At 39.0% G+C, this 20,645-nt stretch overlaps 1 protein-coding gene and 1 pseudogene across 1 annotated transcript; one reads left to right on the forward strand and one right to left on the reverse strand.

The window, feature by feature from the left end:
- Positions 1–10,138: 10,138 nt before the first annotated feature.
- Positions 10,139–11,119, reverse strand: LOC105094930 (olfactory receptor 1S1). Its single transcript, XM_010987044.3, has one exon. The coding sequence runs from the start codon at positions 11,117–11,119 to the stop codon at positions 10,154–10,156; it is 966 nt and encodes a 321-aa protein (XP_010985346.3). The 3' UTR covers positions 10,139–10,153.
- A 5,231-nt stretch (positions 11,120–16,350) lies between these two features.
- Positions 16,351–20,370, forward strand: LOC105094978 (olfactory receptor 5B3-like; annotated as a pseudogene).
- The last annotated feature ends 275 nt before the right edge of the window (positions 20,371–20,645 follow it).

Here is a 20,645-nt window from a genome sequence, read left to right on the forward strand (position 1 = left end):
CAAGAGAAATTTTTAAATATTTTGAGCTAATAGAATGAAAACACTGCTTATCAAGTCTTGGGGGATTCAGAGAAAACAGTGTTTAGAAAGAAATTTATAGCATTGAATGTATATATTGGGAAAGGCCTAAAATGCAAAATCTAAGTTTACCTTAGGAAACTAGAACAAGAAGAACAAATTAAATCCAAAATAAACAGAAGAAAATTAATAAGCACTAGAACATAAATCAATGAAACTGAAAACAGAAAATCAAGAGTGAAAACCAATGGGAAAAAAAAAAAGGAAAATCAATGAAACTAAAAGCTGGTTCTTAGAAAAAATCGATAAAACCAGTAAGCCTTTAACCAGGAAAAACTGAAAAAAGAAAGCGTACACAAATTACTAACACCAGGTAGGAAAGAAGGGACATCATTTCAGAGTCTATGGACATTGAAAGTATAATAAAGGAACACTAGGCACAACTCTGTGCTCACAGTTTTGATAATTTAGATGAAATTGACCAGTTCCCTGAAAGTCACAGTTTGCCAAAATCATACAGGAAAAAACAGACAATCTGTTGTAATTAATAGCCCTTTATCTATTAAAGAAATTGAATCAGCAATTAATAACCTTTCAAAACAGAAAGCCCCAGGTGAGTTTACAGGTGAATTCTACCAAGCATGTAAAGAAGAAATTACACCAATCCTCTGCAATCACTTTCAGAGGATAGAATCAGAGGAAATACTTCCTAACTCGTTCTATGAAGCCAGCATTACCCTAACATCGAAACCAAAGACATTGCAACAAAAGAAAACCACAGACCAGTATCTCTCTTAAACACAGATGCAAAAATCCTCAAAAGAAATTCTCAAAAAATTTAAGAGTTAAACTCAATGTATAAAAAGAATTATACAGCATAGCCACATGGTATTTATCATAGACATGCAGAGATGGTCCAATATTTGAAAATTAATGTCATCCATTGCATAAACAGGCTAAAAAAGACTAATTGCACAATCATCAATAAATGCAGAAAAGTTATTTGACAAATCCAACACTGATTCATGGTAAAAATTCTCAATAAAGTAAGAATAAATGTCAACACTCTCCATGTGATAAAGAACATCTACAAAAAACCAGCTTTGTGCTTTGTACTTCACACTTGATGATGAGAAACTAGAAGATATTCCACTAAGATCAGGAACAAGGCAGTGATGTCCTCTTTCCCCACTCCTTTCAATATTGTAAGTCCTAGCTCATACAATAAGAAAGGGATATAAAATTGAGACAAATTGGAAAGAAAGAAACAGAAACTGTCTTTATTCACATATGACATAATTGCCTATGTAGGAAATCTGAAAGCATAGACAAAAAACAAAAAACTTCTGGACCTAATAAGTGATTATAGCAAGGTAGTGGGATGCAAGGTTAATATACAAAATTCTATTGCTTTTATATAATCTGGAAATTGACAAGTGGAATTTGAAATTAAAACACAAAGGCTTTTATATTAGCACCCCCAAAACGAAATGCAATCATCCCTCAGCATCTCTGGGGGATTGGTTGTAGGACTTCCCCACAGATAAAGCTTGTGGACGCTCAAGTCCTTATATAAAGTGGCATAGTATTTGCCTGTAACCTATGCACCCATATAATTTAAATCATCTCTAGATACTTATAATATCTAACACAATATAAATGCTATGTGAATTGTTGTAAATATACTTCAAATGCTATGTAGATATATGCTGATGTGCAGTAAATTCAAGTTTTGCTTTTTGGAACTTTCTGAAATTCTTTTCCAAATATTTTCCATCTGCAGTTGGTTGAATCCACAGATGGGGAATCCACAGATACAGAGGGCAGACTGCACTTAGTTATAAACCTAACAAGATATGTGTAAGAACTATGAAGAAGACTACAAAACTCTGATGCTGATGAATGAAACCAAGGAAGAACTAAACAAATGGAGAAATATTCCATGCTCACAGATAGGAAGACTCAATATTGTCAAGAGGTCAGTTCTTCTTGGCATTATCTATAGATTTATTTTAATCTCCAACAAAATCCCAGCAAGTTATTTTGTGGATATCAGCAAATTTATTCCAAAGTTTATACACAGTGGTAAAAGACCCAGAACAGCCAAGATAATGATGAATGAGAACAAAGTTGGAGGCCTGACACTACTCAACTTAAAGACTTATTATAAAATTACAATAGTTAAAACAGTGCAATATTGACAAAGAATAGTCCAATAAAGACCAACAGAACAGAGAGCTCAGAAATAAGCCTTCATAAATATATTCAACTGACCTATGACAAGGAGCATAGGCAATACAATGGAGTAAAGATAATCTTTTCAATAAATAATGCTTATAACTGGACATACACATGCAAAAAAAAAAAAAAGAATTTGGACTTCATCTCCTATACAAAACGTAACTTGAAATAGATCAGAGACTTTAATGTAAAATTCAAAATTACATAACACTTAGGAGATAAAATAGGATAACTTTTAAATGCAACACCAAAGGTATGATCCATGGAAGAAATAACTGATAAGCTAGATTTTACTAAAATTTGAAACTTCTGCTTTATGGAAGACGCTGTCAAGAGAATGAGAAGATAAGCCACAAACGTGGAGAAAATGTTTGCAAAAGACACATCTGCTAACGGGCTGTTATTGAAAGTATAAAAAAAGCTCTTAAAATCCTGGGGTTTCAAAATGTAGAATAAATAAACAAGATTATACTGTATAGCACAGGGAAATATATTCAAGATCTTATGGTAGCTCACAGAGAAGAAAATGTGACAATGAATATATGCATGTTCATGTATAACTGAAAAATTGTGCTCTACACTGGAATTTGACACGACATTGTAAAATGACTATAACTCAATAAAAAATGTTTAAAAATAAAATAAAATCCAACAATAAGAAAACAAACGACCTTATTAGAAAAGAGAGACAAAGACCTTAACAAAAACCTCACCAAAGAAGATATACAAAAGGCAAATAGGCATATGAAAAGATGCTTCACATCATGTCATCAGGGAAATGTAAATTAAAACATAAATGAGATACCGCTATACATGTATTAGAATCGCAGAAAACCGGAACTCTGACAATACCACATGCTGTTGAGGATGTGGAGCAAAGGCAACCCTCATTCATTCCCAGTGGGAATGCAAAATTGTACAGATAATTTGGAAGCCAGTTTGGCGGTTTCTTACAAAACTAAACATATTTTCACCACACGATCCTACAAATTGCTCCTTGGTATTTACCCAAGGGGGTTGAAAATTTATGTCCATTCAAAGCCCAGTACATGGATATTTATAACTGCTTTATTCATAATTGCTAAATCTTGGAAGCAATAAATGCTCTTCAGTAGGTGAACACATTAAACTTTTATACACCCAGACAATGGAATATTGTTCAGCACTAAAAAGAAATGAGCTATCACACCATTAAAAGACATGGAGGAAGCTTACATGCATATTACTACAACAAAGAAGCCAATTTGCAAAGGTGACACACTTTATATAATTCCAACAGTATCTCATTCTGGAAAATGTAAAACTGTAGCGATAATAAAAAGCTTGGTGGTTGACAGGGGTTGGGGGAGGAGAAAGACATAGCACAGAAGATTTTTTAAATTAATTTATTTATTTTTTATTAAAGTACAATCAGTTACAATGTGTCAATTTCTGGTGTGCAGCACAATGTCCCAGTCATGCATACACATACAAATACTCATTTTCATATTCTTTCTTATTAACAGTTATTACAAGATATTGAACATAGTCCCCTGTGCTATAGAGAAGAAACTTTTTTAAAATCTATTTTTATATATAGTGGCTAACATTTGTAAATCTCAAACTCCTAAATTTATCCACACAGAGGATTTTTAAAGCAGCGAAAATACTCTGTATTATACTATAATGATGAATACAATTCACTATACATTTGTCTAAATGTGTAGAGAAACAAAGAGATAAAAATGGGAAAGACAATTTAAGAAACAGGCAGAATAGATTGAAAAACCTCAACATACTGTTGTATAAACTCCATAAGGAACGAATACAGAGAACAGGGCAAAATACATTTTCAAATAGAGAATGGTTAAAAATTTTCAACTTGAAGAAACTTGAGTGTCCTGTCTGAAGAATTACATCAATTTCTGAGAAACACACTTAACTTTTTTATATTGATCATATTGTCTTGCAAGTAGAAATAATCAGGTTTGCCTTAGACTTCTCAGCAGAAAACAGGATAGAATTCAGTAGGTAATAAACACATATCTTCAAAAGGCTGAGGCAAAATAAGTATTATTCCGTATTTCTATACCAAGACAAACTACCATGTGAGTGACATGATGAATCAAGACATTACCAGATACACAAAAATCAAAAGTTGGTTTAGTACCCTCTGCAGGTGCAGAAGTAGAGTGAAAGTGTTTCAAGGAGAGGGAAGAGATGGAAAACAGTGTCAGGCGAGGGAATTTGGAAGAAGGAACAGAACACGTTGTGTTCCTCTGCTTTTTCCCTTTTGGTCTTGCCTATCTGCAGCAAGGGTGTCTGCTGTCATTCTGCCCTCCTCTCTTTGTGTGTACAGACGATGGGACGGGTGCTGCCCTGTGTAAAAGACATAATCTTGGGATACATACTAGAGGAGGCTGCCCGGAAGCAGACCTCCACAGTCAGTGATTTGAGTCCAGGTGGTTTATTTGAGAGTTAACACAGAAAGTACTGATAGGGGAGCGGGAAAGGGAGACAAGGAAAGGAAAGAAGCCAATACATGGTTTTATTAGCAAATAGTTTATGTCTGTAAGCAACCAAGGCTCGATCATCCTGGAAACTGCATAAAGCATGACTCAGAATACTTTTTCTGATATTTCATGATGGTTGCCACCAGATACATTAAATGGCCCACACAAGGGCTAAGCATATTCTTGAATAAGATAAGCCCTCAGTTTAAAAGTTGCAGATTTTTTTTTTTTTTGAATAAGCATTGATCTGTGCAGGGACGAGTGCCAAGGGGATGTGGGGTGAGCACCATGAGCAGTGGCTACAGGAGGGTAATTTGGAGGAGAAAAGAAGCCCATCTGTGTATAGCTCTGAGCCAGGCTTTCAAGCTGACTTATCAGAATTAAAGCAGAATTTAATCTCCATCTCCCTGACACGTTTCATATCTGCCTATTCTTTATAAACTCAAGAAGAGAAAAGTTGGATATCATTTTTCAATTTCTTGAAATTTCTAGTAGCTTAACATTCAGTTATAACACCCAAAAGAATGGAATGGACAAAAAAACATAATAAAAAAATGTGGCAGCTAGAAAGCAAACTTAATTTTTGAGAAATATGTTTCAAATATGAAAGATCACAATAAATGTAAATTAATTAAAACCATTCTTGATGTTTGTAAAAGGCATCTTAATTTTTTTAAAGAGGGAAGAAAGGATAGTAAGACTGCAAATATTTGTATGTGCTACTCAACATATCAAATTGTGTCCCTGCTTGTAGTTTCTTTCTTCCCTATCAAGTGGGAAGAGGAGAAGTGACTGCCCTCATGAGGGCCCTGTTCCCCTGAGAATTCTATGCCTGTACAATTTCCTCCTTGTTCTCATTCGTTAGTCTCTGAAATCCCACCACAGCTCCACCTGACATTACTTTAAAAGGACCAAACTGTAAACAGAGCCCTTTAGGTCATCATGTATTGAAATGAATGCTTATACTGTTAGTACATACCACCTTCTCCCCAAACTGAGTATGTGCAGTCAATTTGAAATCAGGGCAGGGAAAACACTGTGAGATGACTTCATCTTCTGAGAAATATGTTCTGAAGGAGGCAGTTTTGACTTGAATTCAGCCTGAGCAGGACTGGTGGGGAGCTCTCTAGGGATGACAGCTGCGTGGGCTGGAGAGGGCGGATCAGAAAGCACAATTTCAGGAATGATGGTTTGGCGACTGTGGTATTTGAAACAGTTCTTCCCCCCTTTTCCTTGGAAGAATTTTCACTTCCTTCCCCGGCCTTCCTGACGCTGCTGTGTTCTGGTTTTCCTTCCTCCTTGGCTGCTGCCCCTCAGGCTCCTTGGTTGGGTCCTAGTTTCTGAATGTTAGAGTCATCCAGGGCGTGGTCACAGGTCTTTCCCTGTAGTCACTCCTCGGGTGATTTCACCCAGTCTCATGGATTTAAGTACTTACTTAAGGTATTCAAATCAAATTCAAATTCTTTACTGTGACCTGCAAGATTCATCCAGGTTGGGTACTCAGCTACCTCCGGACTTTATCTACTTACCCTCTCCTTCCCCCTCGTCCAGTACACTTACTATTCCTTGATGATGCTTGACATGTTCTCACAACAGGATCTTTATTCCTGCTCCTTTTTTTTCTTGGAATGTGTCCCCCAGAACTTCTCATGGCTTACCCCCTTATTCTATTCAGTTCTCAGCTCAAATTCCTAAGATAAGCCTTCCCCAGCTCCTGAACCTCCCTGCCTAAAACAGCTACTCCACCCTGTGTCATCGGCTGTCCCCTCACCCTACTTCACTCTTTATCATACACCTTCTTGTTACTCATATTATAGCCAACATTTATTTATTTATGTGTTCATTGCCTGTCTCATGCACTATGAAGTAAGACTCCCAAAACCAATTATTTACTTTTGACTCTCACTAGGTACTTAAAAAAGATTTGTTTAGTGAATAAATAAATATTTGCTGATACTCTAAAATTAGGTTTTACAAATCATCCCTAATTAACATATGGATTTTTTTTCTAGTCATTTCTCTTGCATTTGTGTTACCTCCACTTAGAAGGCAGAGGTTTCTGTTTATTTATTCATAAAATCACCAGTTGACTTTTCTCAGGTATGGCTAATGCAAAAAAAAACCAAGAATGGCATAAAGTCTTGTTGATTGTGCTTTTCACAAAAATCTTCATGCTTTCTAAACTTAATGACGTGGGTTATTGACTAAATATTGTCTTTGCTTTTCGAGTCTCAAGAATCACTCGAAAATTTTTTGTCAGTTTCTCTCTTTAGTGTGAGTGTATTAAGTGTGAACTATTCATCCTTTTAGTCCCAGGAACAGACTCAGAACCTGGTAAATAAAAGGTTTATTTTACTTGTTGTAAATGAAGAAGAATTATTTAGGGAAATACAAGTATTTAGGTACAGATTTATGCCTTTCTTCTCTGAAAACTTGTCAAGGTTTTCATAAAAGTTTGATTCTCTATCTTCAGAATTGGTTATCTTTTGTGTCCCACCCTTCATCTTAAAATTCACTCTCTCTGGCAAACTCCAAATTTGCACAGACATCTATTCCTAGCCAACTCAGCTTCCCCATTACTCACTGCAGATGGAGTGGAATCTGAGAATGGGTACAGCCTCCTGTGCAACCTATAAGACAGAGGTAAGTGGTCCAGGACAGACCCACGGGGATGGCAGCCAATTCAAACTAAATGACCTGGGTCTAACCATCACAGTTCTTATTCCATCAAATACAGGGTAGATGAAACCTGAATAAAGAAGGAAAGTTATGGCTCTGCCAAACTGATGTTTATGCAACTGAGAAGATTCGGATTCAATGTTAGGCATGATGGTTTAATAAAGATAGTTTATTTTTCTTAAAATTTTTTTTTCTTCTTCCTAGAATGACACTCACAATAAAATGTTACAGTGATATGTGGTATAATATAAATCACTCTACCCCATGAAACACAACCCCCATTTTCACTATATACTGCTGTACAACAAACTCCAAATGTAAGAGATTTAAAATAATAATGGTCATTTTGCATCACCTCTCACACTCCTGGGAGTCGACTGCGCTCGGCTGGGTGGCTGTCACTCCCGTGCTCGCAGTCAGGGCCTCGGCTGGGGTCAGAGGGATTTCCCGCACGTGCTGGGTGACTGGCGGGGTGCTCTGAGACCTGCTGGCTGGAGCCCCTGGGGCTCCTTGAGCATCTCCCTCTGCTCCGTGTGGTCTCTCCAGCACGGCGGCCTCAGAGTGCTGGGCCTTCGTGCATTCTAACCCAGGGCCCCAGAGGTGGAAGAGGTGCTGGCTTTTCTGAGAGCCTTGGGACTCGTGCAACAGCCCCTGGGGGATGCTCTGCTAGTCAAAGCAGCCCCCACAGCCTTCAGGCTCAAGGGGGAGGGGCGCATAATCCGTCTCCTGATGAGAAAGTGGGAAAGCACTTCAAGAACATGTGGGGTGGAAAACATTGCTGTGGCCATTTTTCAAAAATATAATCTCCTACAACCACTGCTAACATTTTGTTGACTCTCCTCTCAGGTAGCTCTTTCTGCATTTTCTACTTTACATAAATGAATTTTAACGATACAAGCTATTATAAAACCTTCTTGGTTCATATGGGATCACTTGCTACATTACAGAAAAAAAAACCAGCTTAATGACATGGCTTGTCACACAGTGAGTCAGTGGCAGACTTAGGCTAGATTCTAAGTCTCCTGTTGACAAATCTAAGGCGCTTTACTACTCCACGTGGAATAATGAAAGCAGAGGACTCTGATTTTCACGTTAGAGCTGTGAGTGGAATAGGGTGGATTTTGAGGTACTCAAGGAAGGCAGGACTGTTAAGAGGCTAGTTTGGTAACCCACATAAAAAGAGATGAGATCACAGTAGTAATGAAAACTCAAAAAATCATAAAACTTTAAGAGATACCATAGAGAAAGGCAAGTGGCTAATTATATACTTCCTCTTCAAGCAATTGGATTTTTGTAACTTTAGAGAAGAATAAAAGTCAGCTTAGACTGGGGACAGATAAACCTAATTTGGTAGGGCAGGTAGATTAGAGTTGGAATCCAGGGAACAGTTGAAGAAAAGGAACACGGTTTGTTTTTTAACATCTACAATATTCTAGGCACTACAGTAGTTGTCTAATATACATGTCAATTTAACCACAAACGGCTTTGGGATGTTGAGATTACTGTTCCAATTTTACGGATGAAAAAGAGAAGTTTCAGTGCTTAAATAATTCCCCTTAGATCACACAGGTGGATCACAATTTGCAGAAAAGCCAGGATTTAGAATGAACCTTTTCTCTACACTTCAGTGCAATTGTTAGGGAGAAATTATATTCAATAACCAGCAAACAGTTTGCTCCAATGGTGGAAATATTAAAAAAGAGTATTTTGACAGGGCAAAAACCTACATTCTTCTGGGTAGCTACAGAGTATTTTCAAGATGTATGTCTGAAAGACATTTCCACCAACCAGTAAGTATCTAAATTCACAAAATTCCAGAGCTGGAGTGGAACACAGAGCTCATGTGGTTCAGTAATTCTTTAGCACATCAGAGTCACCTGAAGGACATTTTCAGAATATGAGTTCCTCCAGGTAATTCTGATACACATGTTCGATTGGAAACAACTGGGGCCGATGGCCTCATTTTACAGACGTGAAACGAAGTTCTAGAAGGTTCTCTGAGATGCCTGAAGCTTCATAGCTACTTGGGGGCAGAGTCAGGACTAGAACGCATGTCTTCCATATACATGCTCTCTCCTTCTCCAATGAAATGCAGTTCCCAAAGTACAGTCTGTACAGCACAAGTCTCACACACCACTAGGTGATGAATCACGTTCTGTATGACTGAATAAGTTTAGAGAAATACTACACACTATGTTACCCTCCTGGAAATTTATACTATACTAAAAGCTCTCTGAAGTTTTCTGGTTAAGATATTTGCTTCTTTTAGCTCGAAGTCGCCCAAAATTATTTGAACATGGGACTCTTAATTTTTACAACTATTAAAAATCTCACCAAATAGTAGTTCTGACAAGACAAACTTTGAGAAAAGCTGACCTAGAGAAGTCTAGACTGAATAAAGACATTAGTGATAACCATCACCAAAGTTACACACACTAGACTGTAGGAACTGCATGCACATGTAATTGTCTAAGTTATAAACAATTTTACCAAGGTTTGTGGTTACATAGATTATAATCAAGATGTGTGCGACTGTTGGGATGTAACATGAGGGCGTGGGGTCTTGACCAGAGCTACGTGGTAAACACTAGTCCCTCGGAGGACGGATTAAGAGTTCTTCTAAAGCTGAATAATCACACTATGCCACAATCTCTGGGGAGAATCATCCATTTTTTTATGGAGATAAAAGGAATTCAGTTGCCCAGGGCATCAAAGGGAGAACCCTATTTCCTACAGATGAGTTTTCTCAGGGCACCTTTCATGTCCTTGTTCCTCAGGCTGTAGATGAAGGGGTTCATCATGGGTGCCACCACAGTGAACAGCACTGCACCAATCTGATCTCTGTCGTCAGGGTGAGTGAACGAGGGACAGAAGTAAACCCCCACCATGGTCCCATAGAAGAGTAAGACAACTGCCAGGTGAGAGCCACAGGTGGAGAAGGCTTTCCACTTCCCCTCTGTGCATGCGAGTCTCAGGACAGCCCTGACGATGCGGACGTAGGAGAAGAGGATGAGGGAGAAGGGGAAGGTGATGACTGATAAGCCCACGACAAGCAACACAAGCTCATTGACGACTGTGTCTGAGCAGGACAGCCTGAGCAGAGGGGCCAAGTCACAGAAGAAGTGTGGGAGAGCATTGCTGTCACAGAAGAGCAATGGAAGGAGCAGGAGAGTGTGTGTTAGGGCAACAGCATTACTGAGGACCCACGGGATGACTGTGAGCAAAATGCAGAGCCTGGGTTCCATGATGGTTGTGTAGCTCAGGGGGTGGCAGATAGCCACAAAACGGTCATAGGCCATGACCCCCAAGAGGAAGTTGTCAATGACAACAAACACAATAGAAAAATACATCTGTGTGATGCAGCTCTCATAGGAGATGGATTGGCTCTTGGTCTGAATATTCATCAGCATGTTGGGGACTGAGGTGGAAATGGAGGAAAGATCAGCAAAGGATAGATTGGCAAGGAAGAGGTACATGGGGGTGTGAAGGTAAGAATCCAAGCCAACGGCCAGAATGATGAGCCCATTTCCACCCACGGTGACCAGGTACATACCCAGGAAAAGCACCAAGAGGAGCTTCTGCTGCTCAGCCCAGTTGGAGAGTCCCCGGAGGAGGAATTCAGAGACGGTGGTTTGGTTTCCTTGATGCATATTTCTGCCGACCTGGAGAAAGGAACACAAGGTCTTCATATCCCCACAAGAAAGCTCAATATGGTCCCACTCAACTGTGGCCACCGCAGGGAGGAGGGCACGCCCTCTAGGCTGAAGAGGAACGAAGGGCAGAGAAAGACTACTTAACAAGGAACTGTGTCAGCAGAGCAGAGCCTCAGGGAATACCTTAGGAAGAAAAGACAGAGACAGGATAGATATTTCTCAATGAACATGTTTTAAACCCTAACATGATTCTGAAATTGATTTTTACAGTTGGCTCCAAATGTAGTTTAAATGTGCTAAATTGAGTACAATAAGTGAGGTATATTCTATATGCTAAAGACACTAGATATCCCCGAAGGAATTGCTTAAAAATGAACTAGCTGGTTTCAAGACCTTTCCCACCATTCACCTCTGCCCCTTAAATCTAAGAAAACAGAAATCTGAAGAGTCATGAAAGTGAAGAGTTTGGGGAAGTAGGGACCCCTGAGGGTCGGGGTGCTCACAGAATATACTGCTGTGTGGGTGCTCCTTCCCACTCAAGTTGGGGGGAGGGGGACTCCAACAGAACTGCTCTTGGGGAATGTGTATAAAACCTAAGCCCAGAATTCTACTGAACCTAAAGGCTTGTGTCAGCCTCCCCTTCTAAAGCTGGGAGGCCACTGGATCAGCCCACTACGGCATGGCGGGAGGCAGAGGGGAAGGCATGGTGGGGCAATCCTGCGTCCTCACACGTGGCACAACATGAACAAGTGAGTCACCCAGAGGCCAAGTGAATGCTGCAGGAAGTCCTTGAGCTCAAGCCACCTTGGTGGGACTCCTGCCAAGAAGGAACATGCTGGGGTAGGAAGCTACAGCAGTAAGAGGTCATGGAGTGGCTCTCTTATGAAAGAGGGGTCAGAAAGAGATCAGGGAGAAACTTCATTGCCCTTGTCAGGGGGCAGTCCCTGAAAAGACCTCTGGAGAATCCCACATGTTCTCATGACAGAGCGTGCCTGCCACACACAACTCCCCAGCTGCTAGTATTCCCTGGCAGCAGACTTGAAGAGTTTTCCCTTTTCTCACTCCCGTTCTTCGTTCTTACCGCTTCCAGTACACAGCCCCGAGCTGCACATCAGGCTGAGCCCAGGAGGGAAGACACATGTTTTTAGGATGTGAAATTGAAGTTTTGAATTAGGTTGGAGTTTTGAATACCTGGAGTACTAAAATTAAAGTTACTTTTTTTAAAAACTAATGGTGACCAGAAAACTACAGGGACCTTGCAAGGTGTTACCCAACTGCAGGGAAGGGAGATTGGACTGAGAATGTTTCTCCTTGTAGCTAATTGGAAAGGAAGTTGGCTTGAGAGCCAAGAGGTGTTGGTCTTTGTTCTTCTGCTCTCCTCCTGTCGTCTCCCTCTCATTTTTTTCTGTCTCCTCTTCTTATCTCCAAAATCATTTGTCTCCCAAAGATTAGAAATAGCCAAGTCTCTAAATAGCTTTTTTCCCCCATGAAGAGACCATAAAAAAAGAAATCTCCATCCCAGGGATTTTGGAAAACTGAAAGGTAGTAGAGACTGGAGCAGTAGCTCTGAGGTTTCTTTGCTCCTGAGAAGCTTGGCTTACAAATCAGAGATAGACAGAAACTTATACATAGAAGAGAGATGCTAAGATAAAACTAAAATGAGATAAAAGCATCTATATCTAACCTCAGTGCAAGGTGTGTATCTGGCCTGAGGTCATCTGGCACAAGGAAGTGTGTAGTTTTAAGTAACAATCTCCAGTCTCGCCTTCCTGTCCTATCTCTCCCACCCACCATCAGTCCCACATAAATTGTTCTGAGTCCCTGAGGACCTGCTTAGCTAGGTAAGAGCAGTACTAAAGTCTGAAAAGTCTCACCTCTGAAAAAAATGGTAGAATATTAGGAAGTTACTGGAATCTAGACCCAGTAGCTTAACTTATTCTTGACAGGGTTGCAGTGGGGAGACTGAGAGCAGGTCTTATGTATTTTTCAGACCCTGACTCTTTCCCAAGCACAGTATTAGTAGACTCCTGGTGCTGGGCTCACATGGGACATTTAGCTCCTTTCAGGTCCTTGAGGATAATATCCCTGAAGCATTTGCCTCAAGACAGACAGTTGTTTTCACATCTCATTCTCAATGAGGTAAATGGGGAATAGATACTCTGCTTTTTTTGTTACTGTTGGTTTGCTTGTTTTCAGGGACCTCTGCCTACCTGTGATTTCCTGTTTGTAATTTAGTTGCTCATTGCTCTTTGTAGCAAGTGAATTGTTCGCTGTGTGTCTTATGCTCCCAGTGAGATGGTAAGCATTTTGAGAGTTCCTTCTCTGTTTCCTCTCTAGTGCCTAGTAGAGGGGTAACACTCAATCTGTACCTTGGGAATTGAGTTCAATTCCTGCACTATGGATTGTAACTCCAAGAGGATGCCATCTATAGAAAAAGAGGCTAGACTACAGCCTTCTTTATCACTTGAATGAAGGTCAGAGTTGGAAGGGAATCTGGGGACTCAGTAATTCAGCACTCAAGGCTCTTAGTTACAAATTAAAAAATAAATTCTGGATTATTAATATTGAAAAGAAACATATTGAAATGATATTGAGTAGTTCACAGATACACTGGGAAGACTAGAAAAACAAACCCTGAAATGGACAGGAGAATGGGAGGCTATAGCCAGAGACACAACCAAAATTAATAGACTCCTTCTTCTAATGATTGCATGTGCCTCATAATATACTGCAGTTATTTCTCACCCAAACCAAGAACAGTCACCCCCTCTTCAACAGGAAACAACTTAACCTATGGACTAACTGAATAGATATTCATGACTAATATTTAAAATAACTGGGTAATGGAGAAGAAAGAAAAGGTAAGTTATTTTATCTATCTATCTAGCTAGCTAGCCACAGCTAGAAAAGAAATGTGGGTGGAAACAGAATCCTTGTTTCCACAACTTATCCATGAGTTCCTTCATCTACTACTGTTATGGTCTGAACATTTGTGTCCCCCTAAAATTTATATGTTGAAACTTGACCCCCGGGCAATGGTAAGAGGTGGGAGACTCTTGGGAAGTGATTAGATCATGGGAACAGAGCCCTCGTGAATGGGATTAGTATTTTTACACATGAGGTCCAAATGAGCTCTGTGGTTCCTTTTGCCATGTGAAGACACAGTGAGAAGATGGCTGTCTATGAAACAGGAGGCAGGCTCACTAGACCCTGAATCTGCTTGTACCCTGATCTTGGACTTCTAGCCTCCAGAACTCCAAGAATTAAATTTCTGTTGTTTATAAGCCACATAGTTTATGGTACTTTGTTATAGCAGCCCAAAGGGACTAGGATAACTACTATCTTAGCATGTGTCTTTAGAAAGCAGGGCCAGAAACAAGAATTTAAGTCTTGACATTTTATTTGAAAGATAAAAATCCCTGAGATGTAAGGAGGAGGACAACAGAGGGAACAGAAGCTAAGCTAGATGCGAAACAATGCAATGAAATGCATGACTGCAAGGGTGATTGTTCACAAGATGGAAGAGCCAGAGATTATTCATCAGATGTATTCACCAACATGTTGGACTTTGGACTCCTCTGGAGGGAGAAATCATAGCTAGGATCAGTCCAGGGAGAGAAGGGGATACGTATATACCCCGTTCCTTTTCATCTCTTGCTTCCCATCAGCCAAGGTTCACCCCATGGGGACTTGACACTCTTGAACTTCCAGGTTTCAGCATCTGGTTCCTTTGTGGCCACACAGGAAGTCAGGAATCACATTCCACAATAAGACTATTTATCTGAGTCCAGAAGATGCAGGTAATATTGTGTGGGCAGGTTTGGCATGTAGGTTTAATGGTTGATGGTATAAGCAAAGACCAGGTAGTGGGACCATGCACAGCATATTATGGGTTCAGTGAAGAGACCTGCATTGCTAAGCTTGAGGTTCATATAAAGACATAATAAATAAAGTTATGAAGTGAGAAGGTTGAGCCACAGACTGTGCATCCCAGTCCTGAGGTCCTACAGTGGAGGAGATAAGCCCCTTTGACTGCTTGAAGAACTGCTGGGACAAATAGAAAGGCTGGAGAAGCTTAGACGCCTCTTGTGAGAAGTGTGCACAGGTGCTGGCTTGCCACTAGACAGGGCAGAGAGGGGTCTGTTCGACTATGTGCCACCTCCCCATGCTCCCTAATCTGAGCTGAGCAAACACACCAGCTCTACTCACTGCATTCCATATCTTAGCACTGAACCTAGAGTAGCCAGGACCTGGGAAAAGACTCAATATAGGGACAAAGAGTTTACCCGGGGGCTTGGGAGTGGTCCAGGTGGGGTGATGACAGCTATTATTGTTGCTTAGTCAAATAGTGCCTCGTAATTAGCCCAGACTTCTGACAGTAGCACAGTCACTTTAATTCCCACATCCACTACAACCTGATCCCAAGTCCCAGCTGAGCAAAACCTCCAGCCTTGCCCATTCCATGCCATGACCTTGCACTAGAGCTGGGATGACCACAATAGGGGAACAGGTATAACTTTGGGCTGCATCTGAGGTGAGCCAGAGACACCTACACAAGCAGTGAATCACATCTCTGTAAGTCATAAGCCCATTTACTACAGTCCTTTGGGGCAAAAGCCCCAGTGTGGGGAGAGGAAAAAACAGACACTTAAGGGGAACAGAGTCTTTTCAAGCCCGACCCTCGGGGCTTCTGCTCCAGCAACTTGGGGGTAAAACTAACTCCTGACAGTGCATTGATGGCCACTGAGCAGAAAGGAAGTCCCGCCTCACACTCCACACAGACTCTAGCTCCTCCAACATCAGCCACACTCTCTGTCAAGGTGATAGTGGCCAGCACACCCTGAGGAAAGATGTGGCTGTCATCCACAGCAGATCCAGCCCTCATATCAAAGACATTGGGCACATACAGTCTCCATAAGTATGCTCCCACATAAAAACACCCTTTAAGATCACAAAAGATAACTTTCTCCTAAATTCATAGAGACAGAGAACGTTGAGTTTAAAAAAGGCAGAGAAACTACTCTCAATTTAACAAGCAAAAGAAAAGTCTTGAAAAAAAATTAATGAAACATAGATAATCAGTCTACCAGATAATGAATTAAAAATTTTGATAATAAACATGCTAATTAAATTAGGAAAGAAAATTGATCTAAACATAGATCATTTTAACAAGGAACTAGAAACTATAAGTAAGACTCAATCAATACAATTTCTGAGATTAAAAATGCCCTAGAAGCAATGAATAGCAGACTGAATGACACAGAAAAATGCGTACGTGATCTGGAAGATAGAATAATGGAAATCATCCAACCAGAATAGCAGATAGAAAGACAAATTTAAAAAATCAAAAGTAACATATGAGTCCTTTAGGATAATATAAAAACATCCCAACATTTCCATTATAGGGGTTCCAGAAAGAGGAGAGGGGATCTATTTAAAGAAATTATGGCTAAAAGACCCCCAAACCTAAAGAAGGAAACAGATATCCAGGTACAAGTCACAGAGTTCATCCCAAACAAGATGAACTGAAACAGATGACCCAAACCAAGACATATTATAATTAAAATGGCAGAAGTTAAAGATAAAGGGAGAATTCAAAAGACAGCAAAAGAAAAACAGTCATATGCAAGGGAACCCTTACAGGGCTATCAGCTGATTTCTCTGCAGAAACTATGCAGGCCAGAAAGCAGTGGCATGATAAATTCAAAGTCCTGAAAGGGAAAACCTGAAACCTAGGATACTCTACCCAGCAAGATTATCATTTAAAATAGAAGGAAAAATAAAACATTTCTCAGACAAGCAAAAACTAAAATAATTCAGCAATACTAAACCTACCCTAAAAGAAATGTTGAAGGGTCTTCCTTAATGGAAAGGAAATAAGAATTTATAGGAAAGGGAAAATCCCAATAAGAAAAGCAAATATATAGTAATAATAGAAGATCACTTAAATAAGCCAGTATGTAGATTTTAAAAAACAAAAATATTAAAAATGTAAAAGCAACTATCACTACAATAAACATTCAAAGGATAAATGTGAAGATGTAAAATATAACCTCAAAGATTGGAAGAGAAGAGGGTAAATTGTCATTCTATGCAGGTGACATGATACTCTATATAGAGTAATTCTGTTTGAATGCATTCCAACCAAATTGTGTGACATAGGAAAAGTCATTTAAGTGTTCTAAGCTACTACTGGGGAAACTCTCATCTCACAGAATTATATTAAATGGGTACTGAAGGAGCCAGATTGTAACACACTTCCTGAAACAGAATAGCTGCTCAAAATGTTAGTATCCCTTCTTTTCCATTTCTTTTCCTTCTTTCATTCCATCATCTAATTTGTCAACCTTCTCCATATAACTATTAAAACACTTATTACTTACATGAGTTTGTTTTTACAGATTTAGTTGTACTACTGAATTGCAAGCTCTTTGAGACCAAAGATTTTAACTCATTTAGGTATGCATTCTCAGAATCTAGTCTAATGTTTATTCCATAAAAGTATTCAGGAGAGTCTACTGAAATTGTGATTTGGTGTAGAAATAAACTTATGTGGGCCAATCTCCTCCCCACCACAGATTTTTTTCCCTATCATCTTTTCCTTCATAATGCTGATCAAAATATATAATTGTGTATTCGTTCTAATGTTTGTTTACTTCTTTAATTTGTCTTCCCCATTACAAAAAATTCTGTACATATTAAAACAATTTCTCATTTGTTTACTAACAAAGATTCAAGCCTAAATCAGAGTTAGGACTCAGTAAAAGATTTTAATGAATGAGTAAATGAATGATAAGAGGAACTGAACAGAAAAACTCATCATCTATTTGTGAAAATAGAACACAGACAAAAAAAAAATGCTAGGTCATGCTGCATTAACACATTGTGTTAAAAAGCCAATGGTTTAACACAACAAAGATTTTATATTAATTTCCTATGATTGCTGTAACAAATTACCATACACTGGGCTTAAAATAACATGTATTTATTTCCTCACAGTTCTGAAGACCAGATGTTAGAAATCAGTTTTGCTGGAAGTAAACCATGATTATAGGTGTCCAGCAGCTTGAGGGAAGACCCTGTCCTTGTATGCTTCACCTTCAGGTGACTCAAAGCGTTCTTTTGTTTAATTTTCATCGTTCTACTTTTGTAGTTACATTATTTTCTCATCTTATTGTTTAATTTCCCTCTGTCTGTCCCTTAATTTATATGAAATGTACATAACAAAATTTATTATTTTAAGGTGTACAATTTAGAAGTATTTAGCACATTCACAATGTTGCCCAACAATCACATCTAATTCCAAGAGATTTTTTCACTCACAGAGAATATCCTCTATTCATTAAGGCCTCCTCCCTCTGGAAACCAATAATCTGCCTTCAGTCTCTAGATTCACCTATTCTGGATATAACTATAAATAAAATCACATAATATTTCATGTTTTATGTCTGAAGTTGTTTTATTTAGTGTAATGTTTTTAAGGCTTATCCATGTTTTGGCATATATCAATACCTTATTTCTTTTTATGACTAAATAATATTCTATTGTATGTATATATCACAGTTTGATCATCCATTCTCAATTGATGGAATTCAGATTGTTTTCACCTTTTGGCAATTGCTAATGCAGCATGAATACTTGTAGTTATGCACAAGTATTATTTGAGAACCTGTTTTCATTCTTTGGGTATATCACAAAGAGTAGAATGGTTGATTCATTTGGTAATTCTATGTTTAACATTTGAAGACCACGAAACTGTCTTCAACAGCAACTGTTCCATTTCACATTCTCACTAGCAATGTACAGGGTTCCAATTTATCCATACTCTCATTAACACTTGTTGGTTTCCCTTTTCTTGTATAGTAGCTATCCTGATAGGTGTCATATAGAATCTCATTATAGTGAGATTTATAGATTTATATCTCCCTAATAACTAACCATTTTGAGCATGTTTCCATGTGCCCATCAGCCATCAGCATACCTTCTTTAGAGAAATGTCTATTCAAGCCCTTTGCCCATTTTTCAATTGAACTATTTGGTTTACTTGTTTGTTTTTTGAGTTTTACAAGTCCTTTATATATTCTGCATATTAAGCCTCTATCAGATACGTTATAAACAAATATTTTCTCCCATTCTGTAGGTTTTCTTTCCACCAATATTAGATCTTGCAGGGAAGGATTTCAGACGTCCACATTTGACTATGATGTTAGCCGTGGGCTTTTTATTAATGTTCTGTATCAGTTTGAGGGGGCTCACTTCTATCCCTAGATTTAGAGTTGTTATTATTACAAAAGCAAAGGAAATTTTGTCAATTACTTTTTCTAAATTAGTTTATAAGACAATAATGTATGCTTTTCCCCCTTTTTATATAAATGCAGCTGGTTGCTTTACATTGATTCTGTATCCTGCAACTTTACTGAACTCATTTATTAGTTCTGACTGTATTTTGGTTCATCACTCTCATTGGGAACCTTGGGGTTACCATGATGATTCTGCTGAACTTTCATCTCCACACTCCCATGTATGTCTTCCTCAGTAACCTGTCTCTGGTGGACTTTTGTTAATTCTCAACAATCATTCCCCAGGTCATGGCCAGGTTCCTTATAAAACACAGAGTCATCTCCTACAATGTGTGCTGTGATCAAATGTTCCTTTTGTAGCTTTGGTCACTACAGAAAATTTCTTCTTGGGCTCAGTGGCTATTACTGCTATGCAGCAGTATATAAGCCCCTACATTACATCACTACCATAATGACAAGTGTTTGTGCTCATCTGGTCATAGCCTGCTACGCCTATGGTTTCCTGAATGCCTCCATCCATGTTAGGGACATAATCAGTCTCTCTTTCTTTAAGTCTAATGTGGTCCATCACTTTTCTGTGGTGTACCAGCTGTCATGGCTTCCTCTTGTTCTGATAAATACATTAGTGTGGTGGTTCTTGTTTTTATGTCTAGCTTTAATGTCTTTTTTTCAGTTTTTGTTCTCTTAATTTCATACCTATTCCTATTTACCACAATTTTAAAGATGTTCTCAGCTTAGGAACACAAAAAGACGTTGTCCACCAGTGCTTTTTACCTCACCTCTATCTTCTACAGGAGAGTCATCTTTCTGTTCTTATAGCCCAGCTCCAACCATTCCATGGACACAGACAAAATGGCACCTGTGTTCTACACCATGATCACCCCCATTCTGAACCCTGTAACCTACAGCCTGAGAAACAAGGAAGTCAAGAGTACATTCAAGAAGGTGGTTGAGAAGGCAAAATTGTCTCTAGGATTGGGATTCTAACACAGTAGGATACACGATAACCTAGTTTCATTCTTTTCAGTTCCTCCTCATGAAAACAATTACATTTTAAGCCCCACATTGCATTCAAATCTTTCTGGTTCTGCCACTCTTCAAAAGTCTGTTGTCTAGTAAAACGATAAGTTGCCCAGAACTGCAATACCTGAATAAAGATGGCTAAGAGAAAGCATAAAAAGTAGTAGTTCCTCCTTGTCAAAACCTGACTAATGATATTTGATTTATTCATTTGTCCCACTCACATTTTTCCTACCACATAA

This window comes from Camelus dromedarius, chromosome 12 (assembly GCF_036321535.1).
Source record: "Camelus dromedarius isolate mCamDro1 chromosome 12, mCamDro1.pat, whole genome shotgun sequence".
NCBI classification, from domain to species: domain Eukaryota; kingdom Metazoa; phylum Chordata; class Mammalia; order Artiodactyla; family Camelidae; genus Camelus; species Camelus dromedarius.

Excerpts from the sequence above, each read along its gene's own strand:
- LOC105094930 (XM_010987044.3), bottom strand. The coding sequence starts at position 11,119 with ATGAAGACCTTGTGTTCCTTTCTCCAGGTCGGCAGAAATATGCATCAA.